Source organism: Thunnus maccoyii, chromosome 12 (assembly GCF_910596095.1).
Source record: "Thunnus maccoyii chromosome 12, fThuMac1.1, whole genome shotgun sequence".
Lineage (NCBI taxonomy): Eukaryota > Metazoa > Chordata > Actinopteri > Scombriformes > Scombridae > Thunnus > Thunnus maccoyii.
Window position 1 is genome coordinate 911,936 of NC_056544.1, and position 16,624 is coordinate 928,559.

General features: G+C 39.0%; 1 protein-coding gene across 1 annotated transcript; it reads right to left on the reverse strand.

Annotated features, from left to right (window-relative positions):
* Positions 1-2,076: 2,076 nt before the first annotated feature.
* LOC121907980 (dnaJ homolog subfamily B member 6-like) lies at positions 2,077-13,155 on the reverse strand. Its single transcript, XM_042427596.1, has 8 exons — positions 12,978-13,155; positions 10,355-10,461; positions 7,739-7,848; positions 7,472-7,537; positions 4,775-4,885; positions 4,448-4,594; positions 4,124-4,334; positions 2,077-2,982 (listed from the first exon to the last, which is right to left on the reverse strand). Exons 2-8 carry the CDS (start codon positions 10,417-10,419, stop codon positions 2,877-2,879), a joined length of 816 nt encoding a protein of 271 aa, XP_042283530.1. The 5' UTR covers positions 10,420-10,461; positions 12,978-13,155; the 3' UTR covers positions 2,077-2,876.
* Between the last annotated feature and the right edge of the window lie 3,469 nt (positions 13,156-16,624).

A 16,624-nucleotide genomic window follows, 5' to 3' on the forward strand; every position in this document is an offset into this window, starting at 1 on the left:
CAGCAGGTCATAAAACAGTGTATAGACTGTCAAACTCTGGAGCACTGAAGACTTACCTTGAAAATGGACCAGTCAACATGACTTCAATATTAGAATATTTACTGCTGAGTAGACATTACTTAAAATTGGTCATGTCATACCTAAAGCTTTCCTTGTCATAATTGTCATGCACAGATGAGGTCAAATGTGTGTGATTTGCTTATTCGGGGCCTCTACTGACTTCAGGGCCCGAGACAGCAAATGCTTCATTGTTGTATTTTCTGCATTGTAGATTCTCTTCCATCTCATGTCGTTGTATCAGTTGTATCAGTTGTATCAGTCAGTCCTACACAAAGCATGAAACATAAATCAGTAGCTGGGTCAGTACCACAACCAGGCATGCCAGCTGTCTATTGTTTGATGGCACACAAAGCACTGCTAATACATATTGTCTGACCTGGTTAATTATCTGTTTCCTGTTCCTCAAGCAAAAATGTCTGCTCCTTCTTCTTCTTTCAGTTTTATAGCAGGTGGCAGCCAGTGTTAAGGTGCATTACCGCCACCTTTTATGCTGGACCAGAATTAGCTATCCCCCTTAAATAAAATAAAATAAAACAAAAAAGTGTAGTAGTCTCTCAAGTAGTGGTACAGACGCGCCAACGCAGTGGTAAATACATTTTCAGACTCAGTTTATCCACTCCAAGCTTCCTGATTTCTCTCTTTAGTGTTTCTTTTTCTCAAGAGTTTTTTTGGCAGTGAAAAATTACATGCTCCACCGATTCCTCTATTTGACAGTGATCACATAAACATGAGGGAGGTTTGCCTATTAAGTGTGGTCTATTGAGTCTGGTATGTCCTACTCCTTTGCTTCAGATTTACTGAGCGAGCTGTCTATGATCTTGTGCTTCAGTGCCTGTTTTTCTAACCTTGCAGCCAAGCAAGGTTGGCACCTTGCTTGGCTGCCTCTGCCATCAGTGTATGAATGTGTGTGTGAATGGGTGAATGTGGCATGTAGTATAGAGCTCTTTGAGTGGTTGGAAGACTATAAAGGCACTATATAAATGCAGTCCATTTAATGCTGTTGCAATTGCCATCATCTCGACTGTGTAAACGGATGAATGATCTAATCTCTGTATTAGGATCCTTGGGTCCATTTATGTATACTGGAACAAATACATGATATAGTGTTTATAATATAGTGTCTCTAACCAAAACTGCAATATTTCCAAAACCTTTATGTACCCTAACCCTTTCCCAATCTACTATACAAAATGTGATGCAATATGGCCCCACTGCATGATACTAATGTCTTTCTGTTCAGTTTAAAGAAAGATTGTCTGTTGGGAATATGGTCAAACACTTTAGCCAAGTTTTTACACTGCATACACCAATATTGTCTCTGGCTAGTAGCATCACTGCTGACCCTCCCATGTTTTATTTTGAGTCTGGGACTCCTACAGGTTAGACTGAAAAGATTACAGACTATTTTGTTCCTCGACCTGTCAAATCAAAAGGCTAGATTCTAAGGTGGCCCAGCGTAATGTTACACCAAAGATGTAATGCACCCAGCTGGTGTGTTTCACAACCTTTCTACCTGTGTGGGTCAAGCAATGCACTGCAGCAACATGTTTTTAATATGTCACTGTAACAAATGTTTGTAGTATTGTTTTTATGTACAGTACTCTGCAAAAGTTCTAGGCACTAAAAGTGAGGCTGCTTTCAAAAGTAATGCCATTAATAGTTTTGATTTATCAACTAAATTCATACAAAGTTCAGACGCTCTGTGGGGGCCATACCATCAATATAGTTATTTATGACTCTGGCTGTATGTTTGGGATCATTGTCATGCTGCAGAATACATTAAGAACCGATCAGACAGCTTGTCTCTCTGATGGTATGGCATGATGGATAAGAATCTTAACATCTAATGGGCCTAAAATGTTTGCATAATGCTGTCTGTGAAAGTGTTTGTCGTGTTCAGAACAAAGTCAAATCTAATATAACTTTGAGCACTGACATATTACTCATGATGAAGTTCATGATAATTAAGGTTGGAACACACCTCAATACAATCAACAGAACAGACACGAGCCAAAATTCAGCATCCTGAAAACAGGACAAAACTCAGATTTATTGGTTTACAAAGTACACAAAATTCCTTCTATATTCATATATCATTTATAGAATGACTTCCGTCATTTGTGCATCATAATGCAGTTTTAACATTAAGACTCAACATCAACAGGTGTACATGCATCATTAAATAAACAAAAACACATTGGTATTAGAACATACAAAATTGCATAACTCATCCTACCAGCATTGTATTTAAAAAAAAAAAAAAAAAAAAAAAAAAAAAAAAGACTAAGAACAGGTTAGACAAGCAGTAAACAGAGAGAGGGAATATGCTTCGGTTATGCCTACCCACTTTTAAAAATCAAATTCAACATTTTTTTTTTTTTTTTTACTATTCAGATGAAAAAGCAAAGTCATGCTTTGTTTTCTGAACACAGTGTGCTGTCTGCACACAGACACACAGTGGAGTGCATACAGCAAGTAGTGGAAGAGAGGGGGTCATATACATCAGAACAATACTGTGGTCCCAAACACTGAAACAATAACACCACCCTGAGCCAAAATATAAGGACAGCTCCAATTTCAGAACTACATTAACAAAATGCATAGAAAAGTCTGATTTGAATGGTTGGTTAACAAATGAGTCAGCAGGGAGAGGACATAAAGGGAAATAAACATGACCTAAGTATGTACATCCAAACAATAGTAGAGCATTATTATTACATCGTTTTGTTGCTTTTTTTCTTCTTTTGTTTCAAGCTCAAGGTTGTTGGTATGTTTGTGCTGAGGTAACGCTTCTCCAGCTGAGGACTGTTCTGTCTTCACTTGTGTTCCAGTCGCAGCAGCTGCTCCTTACCGTTAATGGTTAATGACCGCAGCTGCCCATCCTCCTCCACCTCCACCCGCTCCTGACCGTTCTCCACAATTCTGGAAGAGAAGAACAGAAGGAGGACTGAAACCAGGCTTCACTTACACACAAAGCCTATAAAATGTAGGGGAAATGGAGCTTGGCTAAAAGAGAACTGACATGAAATCTGAAACATTGCTGACCTTATTTATCTGCTACAGTGACGGCTTTTGGTCTTTTTTTATGTATGCTCCTTATGGCCTTTGTTGATCTTTGTGCGTCAAGGCAGGCATTTTAACATGTCAAAGCACAGGTACGATTAATAATACTAATTATGGCTGAATCCTATTTATACCACTTTCAGACAGCAGACACGTGAATGACACGGGTCTACTCCCATTCATGACAGCGGTCACCCTGCTTCTCACTGCTTGCAGGCTCCAGTCTGCTGTGTAGCTCATACACTTCACTGATGAACCTGAGAATTAGCACACACTCTATTTCTCTCTCTCACATACTTTTTGTCAGTGAGTCTGTTACAGCATATTGCTCCACCATGACAAAAAAATATTTGCTCAGTTTCTCGATATAACAAAACGTTCTCAATTTAATGAGAAAACCTTTTCATTTTCTCTTTATAACAAGAAAAACAACCCGTTATATTATGCAAGTTATGCAGCACATTGCTGCTCTTTATGTGCTGATTTCTTTTCTGGTATACAACTGGTCCTCATGTTCTGAATAATCACAGACAGGATGGTAATATTCTAAGGGAGAACTGTGTGCTCACTACTTTTCACTCACTGTTAATGAAGAACTGCTAAAGTACAGATGTCAGTCTGTATTTTAGCACAACAAAGCACTGCTTGAACTGCTTTTCACTTTCCATGTAACTTAACTGCTGTTGCATGTGTGCTGCCATGGTTACATACAGTATACGCTGTTTATGCAGATCACTTTCTTGACAATTCAAGTCCAATATTCATGTTCAATATTCCTTTACACCCCAATTAAATATGGAAAGGTTACTGATTAAATGGGGGGTGAGGGTAAATAGCTGTCTACATGAGCAGTTAGCATCATCTTTACTTAGCTCTGACTGTCATTTCCCAGAGATGTGTCCACAATAGCAAAGAAAACATAAGATGAATGTATATCACAACATTATGTAGAAAAAGTCAGATGCCAGTGACTGTGATGTTCTACTTCCATAGTATCTACCTTTTAGTAGTGATCTTCCTGCCGTTGATGATCTTGGTGGAGGTGGATACAGAGCGGAAGTTGCCCATGCCTCCACCTCCACCACCACCTCCCCCAAAGGAGGAGGAGGAGAAGGAAGTAAAGCCTCCACTTCCCAGACTGCCCATAGTTGTCATGTGACCCATGTGACCCATATGACCCATGGTGTTCATGGAGCCGAAAGAACCAAAGCCTGAGATGAAGAGGACAGAGAAAGTCTCATTTCAACTGTTGACAGGCTCATTCTGAGCTGGTAAAATGCAACATCTTATGTTATTTTTGTTTATTCTTTGGTGGATTTCTTACCTGGATCAAAAGGTGAGAAGCCAGCACCAAAGGGAGGAAACCCAACAAAGCCCCCAAAAAATGAGCCGCCCGTCCGGCTGCGATTTGCCCGACTTTGGTGCCGTCGCCCACTGCCAAAAAATGGATCATCACTAAATGGATCTGCACCTGAGTGATCAGAGCAGAGGAGAGACAGGTGGTGGTGGTGGGGAGGGGGGGGACAAAACTTGAGCAGGAAATTGGAAACATTAAGGCAGGCAGAAGCTTTTCTAATCTGCATTTTGGCTTAAAAACACCAGCATACTTAATGTTGGACCAATTTATTTACATATGAGTAGAAGGATGTACCAAAAAAGTCTGCAAATGGGTCTCTGCCTCCAAAGAATTCCCTGAAGACGTCCTCTGGGTTGCGGAATGTGAATGGTTCGTGGAAATGGTCTCCATTGTGGAAATGGCCCCCTGAAACATCATCATCATCATCATGTCAATGAAAACTGGTGTTATTTTCATCCATCCATTCCCATCTCCATCTGTTCCATTCAACGTCAAACTATGCTTCTGCTGCAGTGTTCAAACACCAGCAGCCAACACTGGCAGGACTGGACACACTCCCTCAGGTGACCCGTCAGTAGTTATAGTTGATGGAACTTTTGATGGATCTTTTCTAAGTATGACTGACAGACCCCATTTTACTTTCACAGATATCTTAACTAATATAATTGTTTCTCCAATAGGTTTATATTTGTTGATGCAGCCTCCCTTTTCATTCTTTTTCTTCCTTTGACTGTGTTGCCTTTTCTGTTGTAGGTTTCAACACTAATTCTAGCTAATTATTAGCATGAACTTGCCTGCATTCTCAAAAAATGTTTGGGCAAGTAACATATTATTGTTTTCTATTTTTCTATGTATTCTTCTATATGATGGTTGTTATGGTAACTTTTTAGATTACTTATGTGATTTATGATTTATATTTGATTCAACTTTTGAAGTGTTCTATTTCATATGAGTCTATATAGTATTGATGTTGTTTCAAGTTGTTTTTGCCCCTTTCTCAGAGGAATGTTCTGTTCCACATGTGGGAGCATCAGACAGTGTTGTCCAGCTCTGTCCTGATTGGTTCAGCTTGGGAGCAGACTGACTCTCAATCATGCAGATCACAATCACCTGAGTGCTGAATGTGTTTGTGCCTACATATTGTTTGTCTTGCTCTGTGATGGTGATTTGACAATGCCTGACGAAGATCTCTGGTAGATTGAAACATTGCTCAATTAAATTTGCTGGGAGCTACTAGTACAGTGTGCGGATCTTTTTTTTTTCTGATTTTTACCTCTATGTGATTTTTGATCAAGCACCTGTGAAAGTTTTTTGGATGTGCGTACTCTCACTCCTTTTTGTACCTGATGTATTTGAAACGTATCTTAAGCTGTGTTCCTAGCCACTGGAATCATTCTATGAAGCCTTCACCAAATGTCACAGGTTGTCACTGATTGGTTGCCAAGCTTCAAAAGGGCGGGTCTTACCTAATTTGAGCCTGTCAGAGGGTAGACGCCCCAAGGAACAAGAGTAGAAACATGAACGCACGAGAGCGGCGTGCTACTGATAATGATAGCAAGGAACTCTTTTTGAGATCATGGTGGACGTTGAATGATAACCCTCATTAGTAGTGTAATCGAACACAGTTGATCTGTGATCCGTATGGATTGCCCCCCCCAGGGTTCAGCATGCATGTGAGCCGCGGATTGATTGCAAAATTTAATGTCTCATTGGAGACAGAATAAACAAACTGCTTTAAGAACAAGTCATGGACAGACAGCGTGCCGCTAACAGGGATTTTGAAGAGCAACAACCAAACCAGCATCTAACAGGCACAGTGACATCTGCAGGTATGTTTACACGCTGTTTAATGTGCTGCAGCTGAGCAGCTAATTAGCTATCTAGCTGCTAACTTATGTTAGCAGTGCACTTTCCCCTGGTGAATGTTTGTTTGATGCTCTTTCAACAAGTAAAGCTGCTGGACAAGACATGTTCATGTTTGTAAGTTTTCATCAAGTTTTGATGACGTGCACACAGGATATTGTTTCATTCACTACCATGTTTAAAGGAGGAAGGTATCATGCCTCATATTGCACTTTAACAATTGTTAAATACTTTGTATATTTTAAGATTTTATTTAAACATTGGACATCTTGAATGTTGTTTTCATAAAAGACCATGGGCAAAAGTTCCTTGCTTTAAGAGTTTTACAGAATAAATGGAAAGCAAAGTTATATTTGTCTCCCTTTTTTTTTGCTGATCAGAAACAGTGACAGCAGATAGTTTTTTCTATTTATTTATTTTATCTGCCATCACTGAATCTTCCCAGTAAAACATTCTGTAATTCTTCCATAAGGCCATATTCCGACCAAATCTGGTGTTGCGGCACACTGCCGCAGGGTTGTGTGGAGGTTTGTGGGGGTGTGGGCTTGTTTGTGCTCTACAACATAACTGCTGTGAGACAATCAGACAATAACGCTTTATTGATCTGATTCACTAGCTTTCTCGCTACCACCACTTCCTCTCTTCATTCACTCTCTAGCTCGCTCAACCACAGCTGCTCTCTCTCTCTCTCCTGCATGTACTCTCAGATCCCTCTTTCTCTTTTTCTCATCTTTTTAAAAATCAGTCAAGAAGCCGACAGCAAAGTATAACTTTACTTTTAATGTTATCAAACAAAGAGAAATGTCCTCCCCTCCTCCTAGCAATGTCTGCAGCCTAAACGCAACTACCCCCATTCAAATGAATGGGAGGACTGGCGTTTTCGCTGCACCGCCTGATTTGGTCTGAATATGGCCTTAGACACAGGTTTTCTGCTGGAATAAACTGTAAATGAGTCCTGTTTAATAACAGAGCTGTGTGCAGCTGATGAACTTATACTTTCATCTGAAGTCTGTTAAATCTGATCCATAGTCAAAATCAATCTTACATACAGTACATGCATCTGTGCTCAGCTAAGACATTATTAATGCTACTGGTAAGTTTTGAGCTTTTCTAAAAAGGAGCGCTTACCTCTTCCTCCGTTGTTCCCTGTGAGTCCTTCTTTGCCATAGCGATCATATATGCTCCTCTTGTTGACTGCAAGGGGAAATTGAAAAATCTCAATGTAGAACAACAAGAGAGAATACAACCAATAAGTCAGATGCATGAGGGATACTGTGTTTCATTTGAACTCAGACCCTGGGTTATCTATTAGCTTCATCCCATAACCTACTGTGCAGTATTTCACTGCTTTCTGTTGTACATTTGCAGGCTTGTACAGAAAGTTGTGATACAAACCATCTGACAGGACTTCATAAGCCTCTGACAGCTCCTTGAACTTCTTCTCGGCCTCTTCTTTGTTCTCTGGGTTTTTATCGGGGTGCCACCTCAGGGCCAGTTTTCTGTACCTGCATGAGGATAGAGGGAGGATGATGGTTGCTAAATAGGACTCTACTGTTACAAATAAAATACTGTGCTTATTAACATTTTATCTAGCTGTCATGATACTGCTACCTGCTGAAGCCGAGGCAGAGCAAAAGGGCGATTTTGTTTCTGTAACCCCAATTATAATTTTCTCACCTTGTCATTAACTGTAGAACTTAAAACCACACAGTTTTTAAATCATGCGTGGGCGTCTGTGCTTTTTGGTCCTGTCATATTGTAGTATTTGTTGTTCTGTTTCATATTGACTGGCTCATTTTTATATCATTTATTCAGTGCACCCGACTTTTGCGGGTGTTTTTAAATCATTATATGAATAAAGTGTCAAACGCATAGCTATTCCATGGCAGACCACGCGTTGCAAATGCCTTCAAAATCCCTCAAGTGGCTTTTTTTTGTTGTTCCATCAACACTATAATAATAATGATAATAATAATAATAATAATAATGATAATGAGTTGTAGCATTCATATCTTTTTATCCTTAACTGTATGGTGCCAAACATTGTAATTCAACTACTATTCAGTTGTTTTATGCCCCTGACATTATAATCCCTAAGATTTTCATTATCAATCAGCATTCAAGAGTATGCTATTTATGCTTCAGCTATTGCTGAAAAATTCTGGGACTTACAGGCAACAATGCAGCATTAATGTTACTTTCTGTAACATTATCAGTTTGCATATGGGGCATGACACTGAATGTCAGCATTAGCTGATAGTAAAATAGCAGCAGGTTGTAAAGATGCTGTGAATCTTTTTACATCTTCTAAGTGTTGGCAAAGACAAAGTAACTTCTTTATTTTGGATACAGCTATGATATAAACCCTGTGAAAAATGTTGTCATTATGTAGTATCAACAATGATGCTTTTGGTATGTGGAATTTTGTTCACGTGCTGCAACCGGCTGTTAATTCAAGTCTGCATAAGCAGCATGTGCCATTGTGTGTGTGTTGAACTGGCACTATGCTGTTAAGTTACTCCTAATACAAACCCATCATTTCCTGCTGCTGCTTCACATTAAATGTTCAACCTGTTGAACCACCAACGGTGGCTTTTATTGTGAAGCAGCCAGAGGAAACAGTGTATTTGACACAGAGATTAGTGCTACTTTGCTGTTCAGTAAAAATGACTCCACACACAGCAAAAGTTTTGTGTGTATTTGTTGCTAAATATTGCAAGTTACTGACCACAGTGAGCTGTCAAATAAAGAGGGCTTGAGGGTCCATACATGTGTCATTTCCAACAAAACTGAGAGGCACTTGCTGTTATCACAGGTGTCACCAAATCAACCAGGACGGAAATCTGAAGGAGTAGAACTTAAAAAGCCTCTTGTAACGGGTGTTACAGATTAACATTTAATTACATTGGGTCCTCATACCTCACTGTATTCTGCAATTCCAATGTTAACGGGGAGGTTCATCACAAATAAAATAAAGAATGTGAAAGCAAATTCATGTTATATTTGTAATAAATAGCTTCATTATGGACAATCCTTCAGAGTGTTTCCCCCTGTACTCATTCAGCAGTGGCGCACCACCGCTGCAGAACTGTGAGCGCTGCTGCAAAAAATTTCATACAATCGTTAATATCAACGGGCTACTAATGATTTTCACTCACACACTGCGAGCACAATAACAGCCTACGTTATTGCCGAATTGTTTTGAGTCATCCTCCCTCTCTTCGTAATGTGAGTGTGTAAAGTGAGCGTGCAGAGCAGAGGAAAAGGTTTGCAGTAAATGTACAGTACAGGCTACAGTGTGTCAATGAATAAATGCTGCAGCTCCTCATGACCAAAAAAAATACTCGTCTATGAAAGGGGGTTAGCCCCGAAGTTAGCAACAACGCATTAACTCAACCTGACCACGCTCACTTAAGGTGGACTGACCTTTAAGGTGGACCAGCAATTCTCAATTTAGTGCGAATCTCTAGCCGCTCTTTAACTAGAGAACTAGGGGGAGGAGCGCCATCCCCCTGCCGCCCCAAAGCAGTCAACCTAGGGGAAAACACTATATATGTATAAATGATTTGTTGTTGGCAATAAGCTTAACAGTGTTGAGTCTTACTTTAACCCTGTTAAAGATGAAAGACCTGAAATGTGTGGAATGCTCATAAATAGTTTTTAAAAAAATGTCAATGAAGGTGTGTGTGCTCATGAGGAACATCAATGAACACACAGGGGATCAAACTAGACACAGGAAGCCCTGCCCTTCACTCTCCAGAGCTGCAGATTGATTACTGACCCCGGTTAGTTTGAGCTCATTCAGTAGTTTCATTGTTAATGAACTTTCAGAGAAAAGGTAAGCAGCCAATAGAGGGTCATTCATTAGTGGAACGGCAGGCAGCGAGGGCTTTTTAGAAGGCAGCAAGGTGAAAGCATCACTGGGGAGATTTCTGCTTTACTGTTTCAGAGCATCAAAACTTAAGTGAGGATTAGGATGGAGGAATAAACATGTCAAACTTATCAACTGACGATTTCTTTATGTCATCTGCAGAAGCATCTCTCCGTACTCCTAAAACCTGGTAGTAGTCCACCATGATGAGTGGATGAAGGGAGGAACTTCAATAAACTTGAAGAACCTGAAAGAATAAAACAGAGGCTGCTGATTACTGTCACACATAACAGAAGCTTTAAATGACATCTGACAGTCAAATGTCTACACTGATGTCAGTATTGTGAGCCACTCTGGTTTAGAGTTCCAGAAACTAATCACAAAATGATTGTCATAAACGATTACAGTACACAGCATCAAAAAAAGATTTACAATATTATAACTGACAATGTCTAGTCATAAATATCTGCTGAGATGTGATTATAAACAACAGAGTTTGCAGCTTTTGTGTTCCATACGACAAGAGTTTGATCTGATTTAAAGCACAAGATTCATTTCACTGAGCATTACTGGTATTACTGGATACTGTGCTAAGAACTTTTTCATGCTTTATAAAATTGAATTAAAGTAGATTTAATGTGTTTTTTTTTACACTGATAAACAGAAAAAGATCATTTAATTTCAAAGTGAACACAGATTCCTCCAGAGTGATCTAGACTAATTACATAAGATTAGATTCATATAAAACTTAAAAATTATTTGTATTCGAATAAAAGTTTAGTTTTAGAAATTTTAAGTGTTACAATAAGTGTTCATGAATAAACAACCTTACGAAGGAGGTCCCCATACCAGGTCTTGAACTGGAGTCTCCCAGATCATAAATGACTGTGCTGACTACTGAGATAAAGCTCATCAACAACTTTACTCATCACCTCTACCCATTTCTATACCTATAACACAGAGACAGCACAGCATGTAATGTGTAGGGAGGAACTTCAAAGGTGATTATTGCTTTGTACTTTTCATTTATTGCCTATTTTTTACAATCTAAATTTGTGGAAAGGAGAAGGGGAACAACAGGTTATTGAGAGTCCATTGTGTCAGTAGCTCAGCTTTATCTCTGGGGAACACCCCCAACTACAGGAGTGATTAAAATAAAATAAAAAATAAAAAAATAATCCAAATTAGATGATGTGTGTCATGTAGCAGGTTGATGTAACAGCAGAGAAGAGGAGAGAGACTACAATGATAATGATAAAGATAATGCAACACTCTGTGTAGAAGTCGGTTTTACACTGGTACTTTATCCATTCAAAAAGAATATCTGATGGTGAACACGTAACTGTCTAGCCATCAGTGGAGTGTGTATGCTAATTAATCTATAGACTGACAGGGGTCAAAAATATTCCTGGCAGTTAACTGTTGACATCCCTAATGAGTATTCATCCCCCCCAAGTCAGTATTTAGTAGATGCATCTCTGGCAACAATTACAGCTTTGATAGGTCTCTCTCCAGCATTGCCAAAATTTTCCCTCATAAAGGACCTAGCAGTGCAAAGGCCCAATTGTATTTACAGGAATTATCAGGGCCCGAGCACAAAAGTGCGAAGAATCTACTGTTTTTGAAGAGATTATTATTATTTGGGCCTGAGTACAAAAATGCCAGGGGCCCAAGGGTCCCTTATTACTTACTTATTGGCTTGTGACCCATTATAGTCTACTACTACTGTCATGGACTTGAATGTCTATGAGCTGGGTGATGTTCTCTGATCAGACTATAGCAGTTTACAAATGTTTGAATTTTTTCCTCTTTTTTGCTATCTTACTATCATATCCCCAGGTTGGGAACCACTGGAGTAAAGCACTGTGCAAAATGAAGTGTAAAAACAGAAATGCGCATGGTTATGCGTTTACCAAAGGGTCCTTTGTGGCAGCTGCCACAAAGGACACTGCCACTTTTTGAGCCCAGCCTTGCTGAGAATGTGACAGAGACTCTGGTTCACTGTGTCTTTTCAGTTTGAACAGTGTCCAGAAGGAAGGAAGTGGAACTCTATCTTGAGTGAGCAATATCGACATTCAAGAACCAAATCAGACATATTGATGAGTATTTTAGAGTCAATACTTCCAATACAACCAGTACTACACACTATGGAGAAACAGCTTTGATAAGATTATAATGTGAATCTTCTTCAAACATAAGCCACTATGCTTACAGCCATCAAATGCATTTTCTTCAGGAAATGCTTCTCTCATTGTGTTTTCTGTCTGAGCACAGCAGTATGGATGCTCCACATTGACATATTTAAGTGACCAATAACCGATAAGACTAGCAACTGAGTTATGCCTGATTTATTAGTACACATTACAATTTTAAGGTCAAATATATCGTAACTTAAGCTTTAAGAAATGTAAGACCTGAACATTTAAACAGAAACGTAGACCTGACCTCCATCCCGCCTGTCTGAGCTCTGAGTGACGCTAGCTTGTTTATCTCTATGACCCTGAATGGCTGCTGCTAGTTACCTGGCCAACATTAATGAAAACAGCATCAGCGTTAGGGGAAGTTATTTACTGCACGGCTTGAAGCTATAGTATGCCCAGCAATTCCCAATAACGAATATAACCTCTGAAAAGCTTTTGTTCGTGGCAGTGGGTGCTGCTCACCTTAGCGAATCTAACGTAAGCTGGTTAGAGCGTTAGCTTAGCTTCTGCACAACAGTAAACATCATTAGTCACATCAGCTGTTCTGTCAAAACAGTCTTACCCAATTCAAGTCCAGGCTTCCGTGATCTCAGGAGACGTGTAGGGCAGATAGGCAGTCTGTTATTTAGGTTGTGATAGAGGCTAAACAAGTTTATTCATGCCCAGTAGTCTGTAGATTCTTAGATTAAACGCAACGTCCTGTTACTGCCTTCTTCTTCACGTTATTCTTGTTTTCATGGCGGTTTATTTCAGCTCACAGAGGCAATACCGCCACCTATCAGACAGACTGTCGCAAAGGACACAATATATACCGAGTGTATTATCTGTAAATAACTATCAGACCCAATCTAATTCTCTCTCTCTTTCTCAAAACATTGATTAACACTGAGCAGGTGGCAGAAGATACTTAAGTTCGTATTGCAGTCAGTGTTGGTCAAGTTACTGAAAATTAGTAATTAGTTACGGTTACTACTTCTCTCAAAAAGTAACTCAATTGGTAATTACTTTACCAATTACTGCATTTAAAAAAGTAATTAGTTACCGGGGAAAGTAACTTTTGCGTTACTTTTAACACAAAAGTGTAACTTGTCCCAAAATCTCAGAGTTCAATCCATTCGGTAAAGAGTCCGTTTTGTTTTCCCCCAAATCCAAAATCAGTTCAGTTCAATCTAATTTCACAAACATAAAAGAAAGACAACTCAAAAGTCCCCTCCGCATTTTACCGCAGATCCACAACTCAAACCAGGGAGAGCAGCGAGCAGTTCAGTAACAGCTATTATTTACAATATATAACGTTGTAACTCCAGAGACTTATGTTTTACCACGAGTTGGCTAAAATGACGTGGACAACGCGGCTCTGAGATACAGTAAGGTCAGATGATGTTGTGTTTGTGTTGTGTGTGCGTTTGTCTGCTATCCTCTGCAGTTGTCCACTATTTTCACGTAATACAAAAGTAACGAGCCCATTCACATTTCAGTAATTGTAATTGGAAAAAAGTAATTACTTACATTAGTAGTTACCGCCAAAAGTAGTGGAATTACTGTAACGCGTTACTTTGTAACACTGATTACAATATTACATAATAATACATACAAAAAGTAGTGCTCACTTCACACCTGATAGAGTCTACATTGATGCAATATCCTGCTCACCATGTGTGTTCCATAAAATGGAAAATGCATTACTTTTGGTATTGGAAGTTGACCCAAGGGGTCACTCCTTCAGGGGCCTATGAAACGGGCCCTCTGTTACTACTGTATAAATTAGGAATGGACAATCATGTGCCATATAGCAATGGTTCTCAAACTTTTTCATGTCAAGGACCCCTAAACTGACAAAAATTAAACCACGGACCCCCATTTGATAAGATTTTTGCTTTTAGGTGTTATTACAGAAAGTATGAATCCCATGACCAAAATAGTATACATTCTCATTATGTAGTCATATACTTATGGATGGAATTATAATGAAAATAAATGATTCCCCTTTTTGCTGGAGACCCTCTGGAACCCCTTCAAAGACCCCCGTCAGACCCTTTGTCATTGCAGCTATGTTTTGTTGTGAAACGTGTCGTGGTCGATGAATGCAGCTAGCTGTCTCATTAGTTGGAGAGCTAATATCTGCATGGTGTTTATAGTCGGATAGCACCGTTTTTTGTTGTGTTGTGTCGTTATACCGGTCGTTTGTTGACGTTAGCAGGAGAGAGTCAAGGCACTCGGGAGCGCGCAAAAACGCCACTTCCGTTGGATTTTCGCGGAAAATCTTATCAGTCCACAGGCTGTTACAGACAACCGAGAAAGTCGGCGAAGGTCTCATTTTTTACGTTACATTACTACACGTTCACTCATTGGCAATAAAAAATGATTAATACATGTAAATTGTTTCACAATTCTACACATAAAACCTTTAACAAACTGTTTACTGAATGGAGAAAATTTGAAATCCAAAAAGTTGGTCCCGTTGCAGATCAGTCTGATGTGAACTCAGCAGGTGATTTCACTGATGTGTTCCGTTAGTGGAATCTTTGGGTGGAATGAAAACATGTGGACTGGTGGCCCTCCATCCCTGCTATGGATATCGTAATATACATTAATATCAGGTGCATATACTTAATACATTTAATGTTGATTGATCAATTTGTTGACTGGGACAGTGCAGTTTGAAACATTGAAGATGCACTGCACCAGAGTTAGCTTAAAGCTAGTTTGCATCTGTAGTCCCCAACAAAAAACATACAACAGCACAACAACAAACAGTACAAAGCAAAAAAAAAACAACAACCAAAAAACAAAAAACAAAAGAAACAAACAAACAAAAAAAACCACACACACACAGAACACACCATACAAAATACAAAACTACTACAGCACATCACATACAACCACAATGTCAATTAGAACTTGTAAAAATGTTGTTAATGAGGCGATGATGTGCAAAAAAGTTTATATAGACACATTTTCTCTTTGTTACACAGCCTGTACATCAGTGTTTTGGTCTAACTGACCCCTCAATCAGCAAATTCAAACAGATCCACAGCCTGTCACCAGACAGCCAAGATGAAACGTGCCAGAGTGCAGGCCAACATGAGAAAAGTGTTACACTTGCATTGGTTTCATTGTTGCTGACATGGGATATCCTGTCAGTCTCAGCTCAACGGACAACTCTTGTGGGCCACTCCTAAATGCCTAGCTGTCCCAGGATCAGCACCTTGGACAGTGATCGTGACATATTTGGATGTAGATTGATTTAGAAATGAAATTTCTTTACTTTTATTTACAGTACTGTCAAACTGTTGCTAAAAAATAACTATAAACTTATAAGTGACTTACCATGCTTGATATCTTGAATAAAAACACAAACTGGGATATATATAGAACAGACACAGTCAACTGATACAGTGAAGTACAGTCACAGCCACAGTACATTTACTGTAATATAAAGTCAGACCCTAGACTCCATTATCCATATGTACAGCAATCCAGTATGTTCAATAAATACAATTAAAAACACTCATTCTTACTGTTCATCATTTATGCATTTGCATTAAGTGTACTGTCTCTATTACTATCTGTATGATCTTGATGAAATTACCACTGTGAACTGTTTTGATCAGAAGTACACTGACATCATTATTTTAAAAGACTGTTTGAAATGACAAATAAATTGATAAACATATACAATGTTGTGTTTCTCTGATAAACTGTATGTATAACCTAATTTGATACAGATTCTTTTAGTGTGCTGTGTGAGATTTTGTAAAAAGCCAAGATGTTTTTGTTTTTTCTTGTGTCAATTGAGACAGTGATGATTAAAGACCATAAATAAAGTAACCGAGCTCAGCAGGACAGCAGGAGGAGCTACAGACTGTTATCTCAGTAAAGTGTCCAGTTCATTTTCAGCAATGAAGACCTTCCATTTGTTTCTTTGTCTTTATCTTGTATTTTATGTACAGTAACATACTTCTTGATGAACCTAATGGTTATCTTATATGGAATTAGATGAATATAATATCACAGCCTGTTTGAGTTGATTTGTCATGTATCCTCTGTATTTATTGTAGAGGATGGTGAACCTGTTAAGAAGTTAACTGTGACATCTGTCCACTAGTCAAAATACATAGAGGTAGAGGAGCAGCAGGATGAGGAGAAGTAAAAGAAGTGGCCCAAATCCTGTGATGATTGGACACCCAATCAGTCGACATACCATAG

Excerpts from the sequence above, each read along its gene's own strand:
- LOC121907980 (XM_042427596.1), bottom strand. The coding sequence starts at position 10,419 with ATGGTGGACTACTACCAGGTTTTAGGAGTACGGAGAGATGCTTCTGCA. Across the intron at positions 4,595-4,774 it reads CCCATTTGCAGACTTTTTTG|GTGCAGATCCATTTAGTGAT; the intron begins GTACATCCTTCT and ends CTGATCACTCAG. Across the intron at positions 4,335-4,447 it reads CTTCTCACCTTTTGATCCAG|GCTTTGGTTCTTTCGGCTCC; the intron begins GTAAGAAATCCA and ends TCTTCATCTCAG.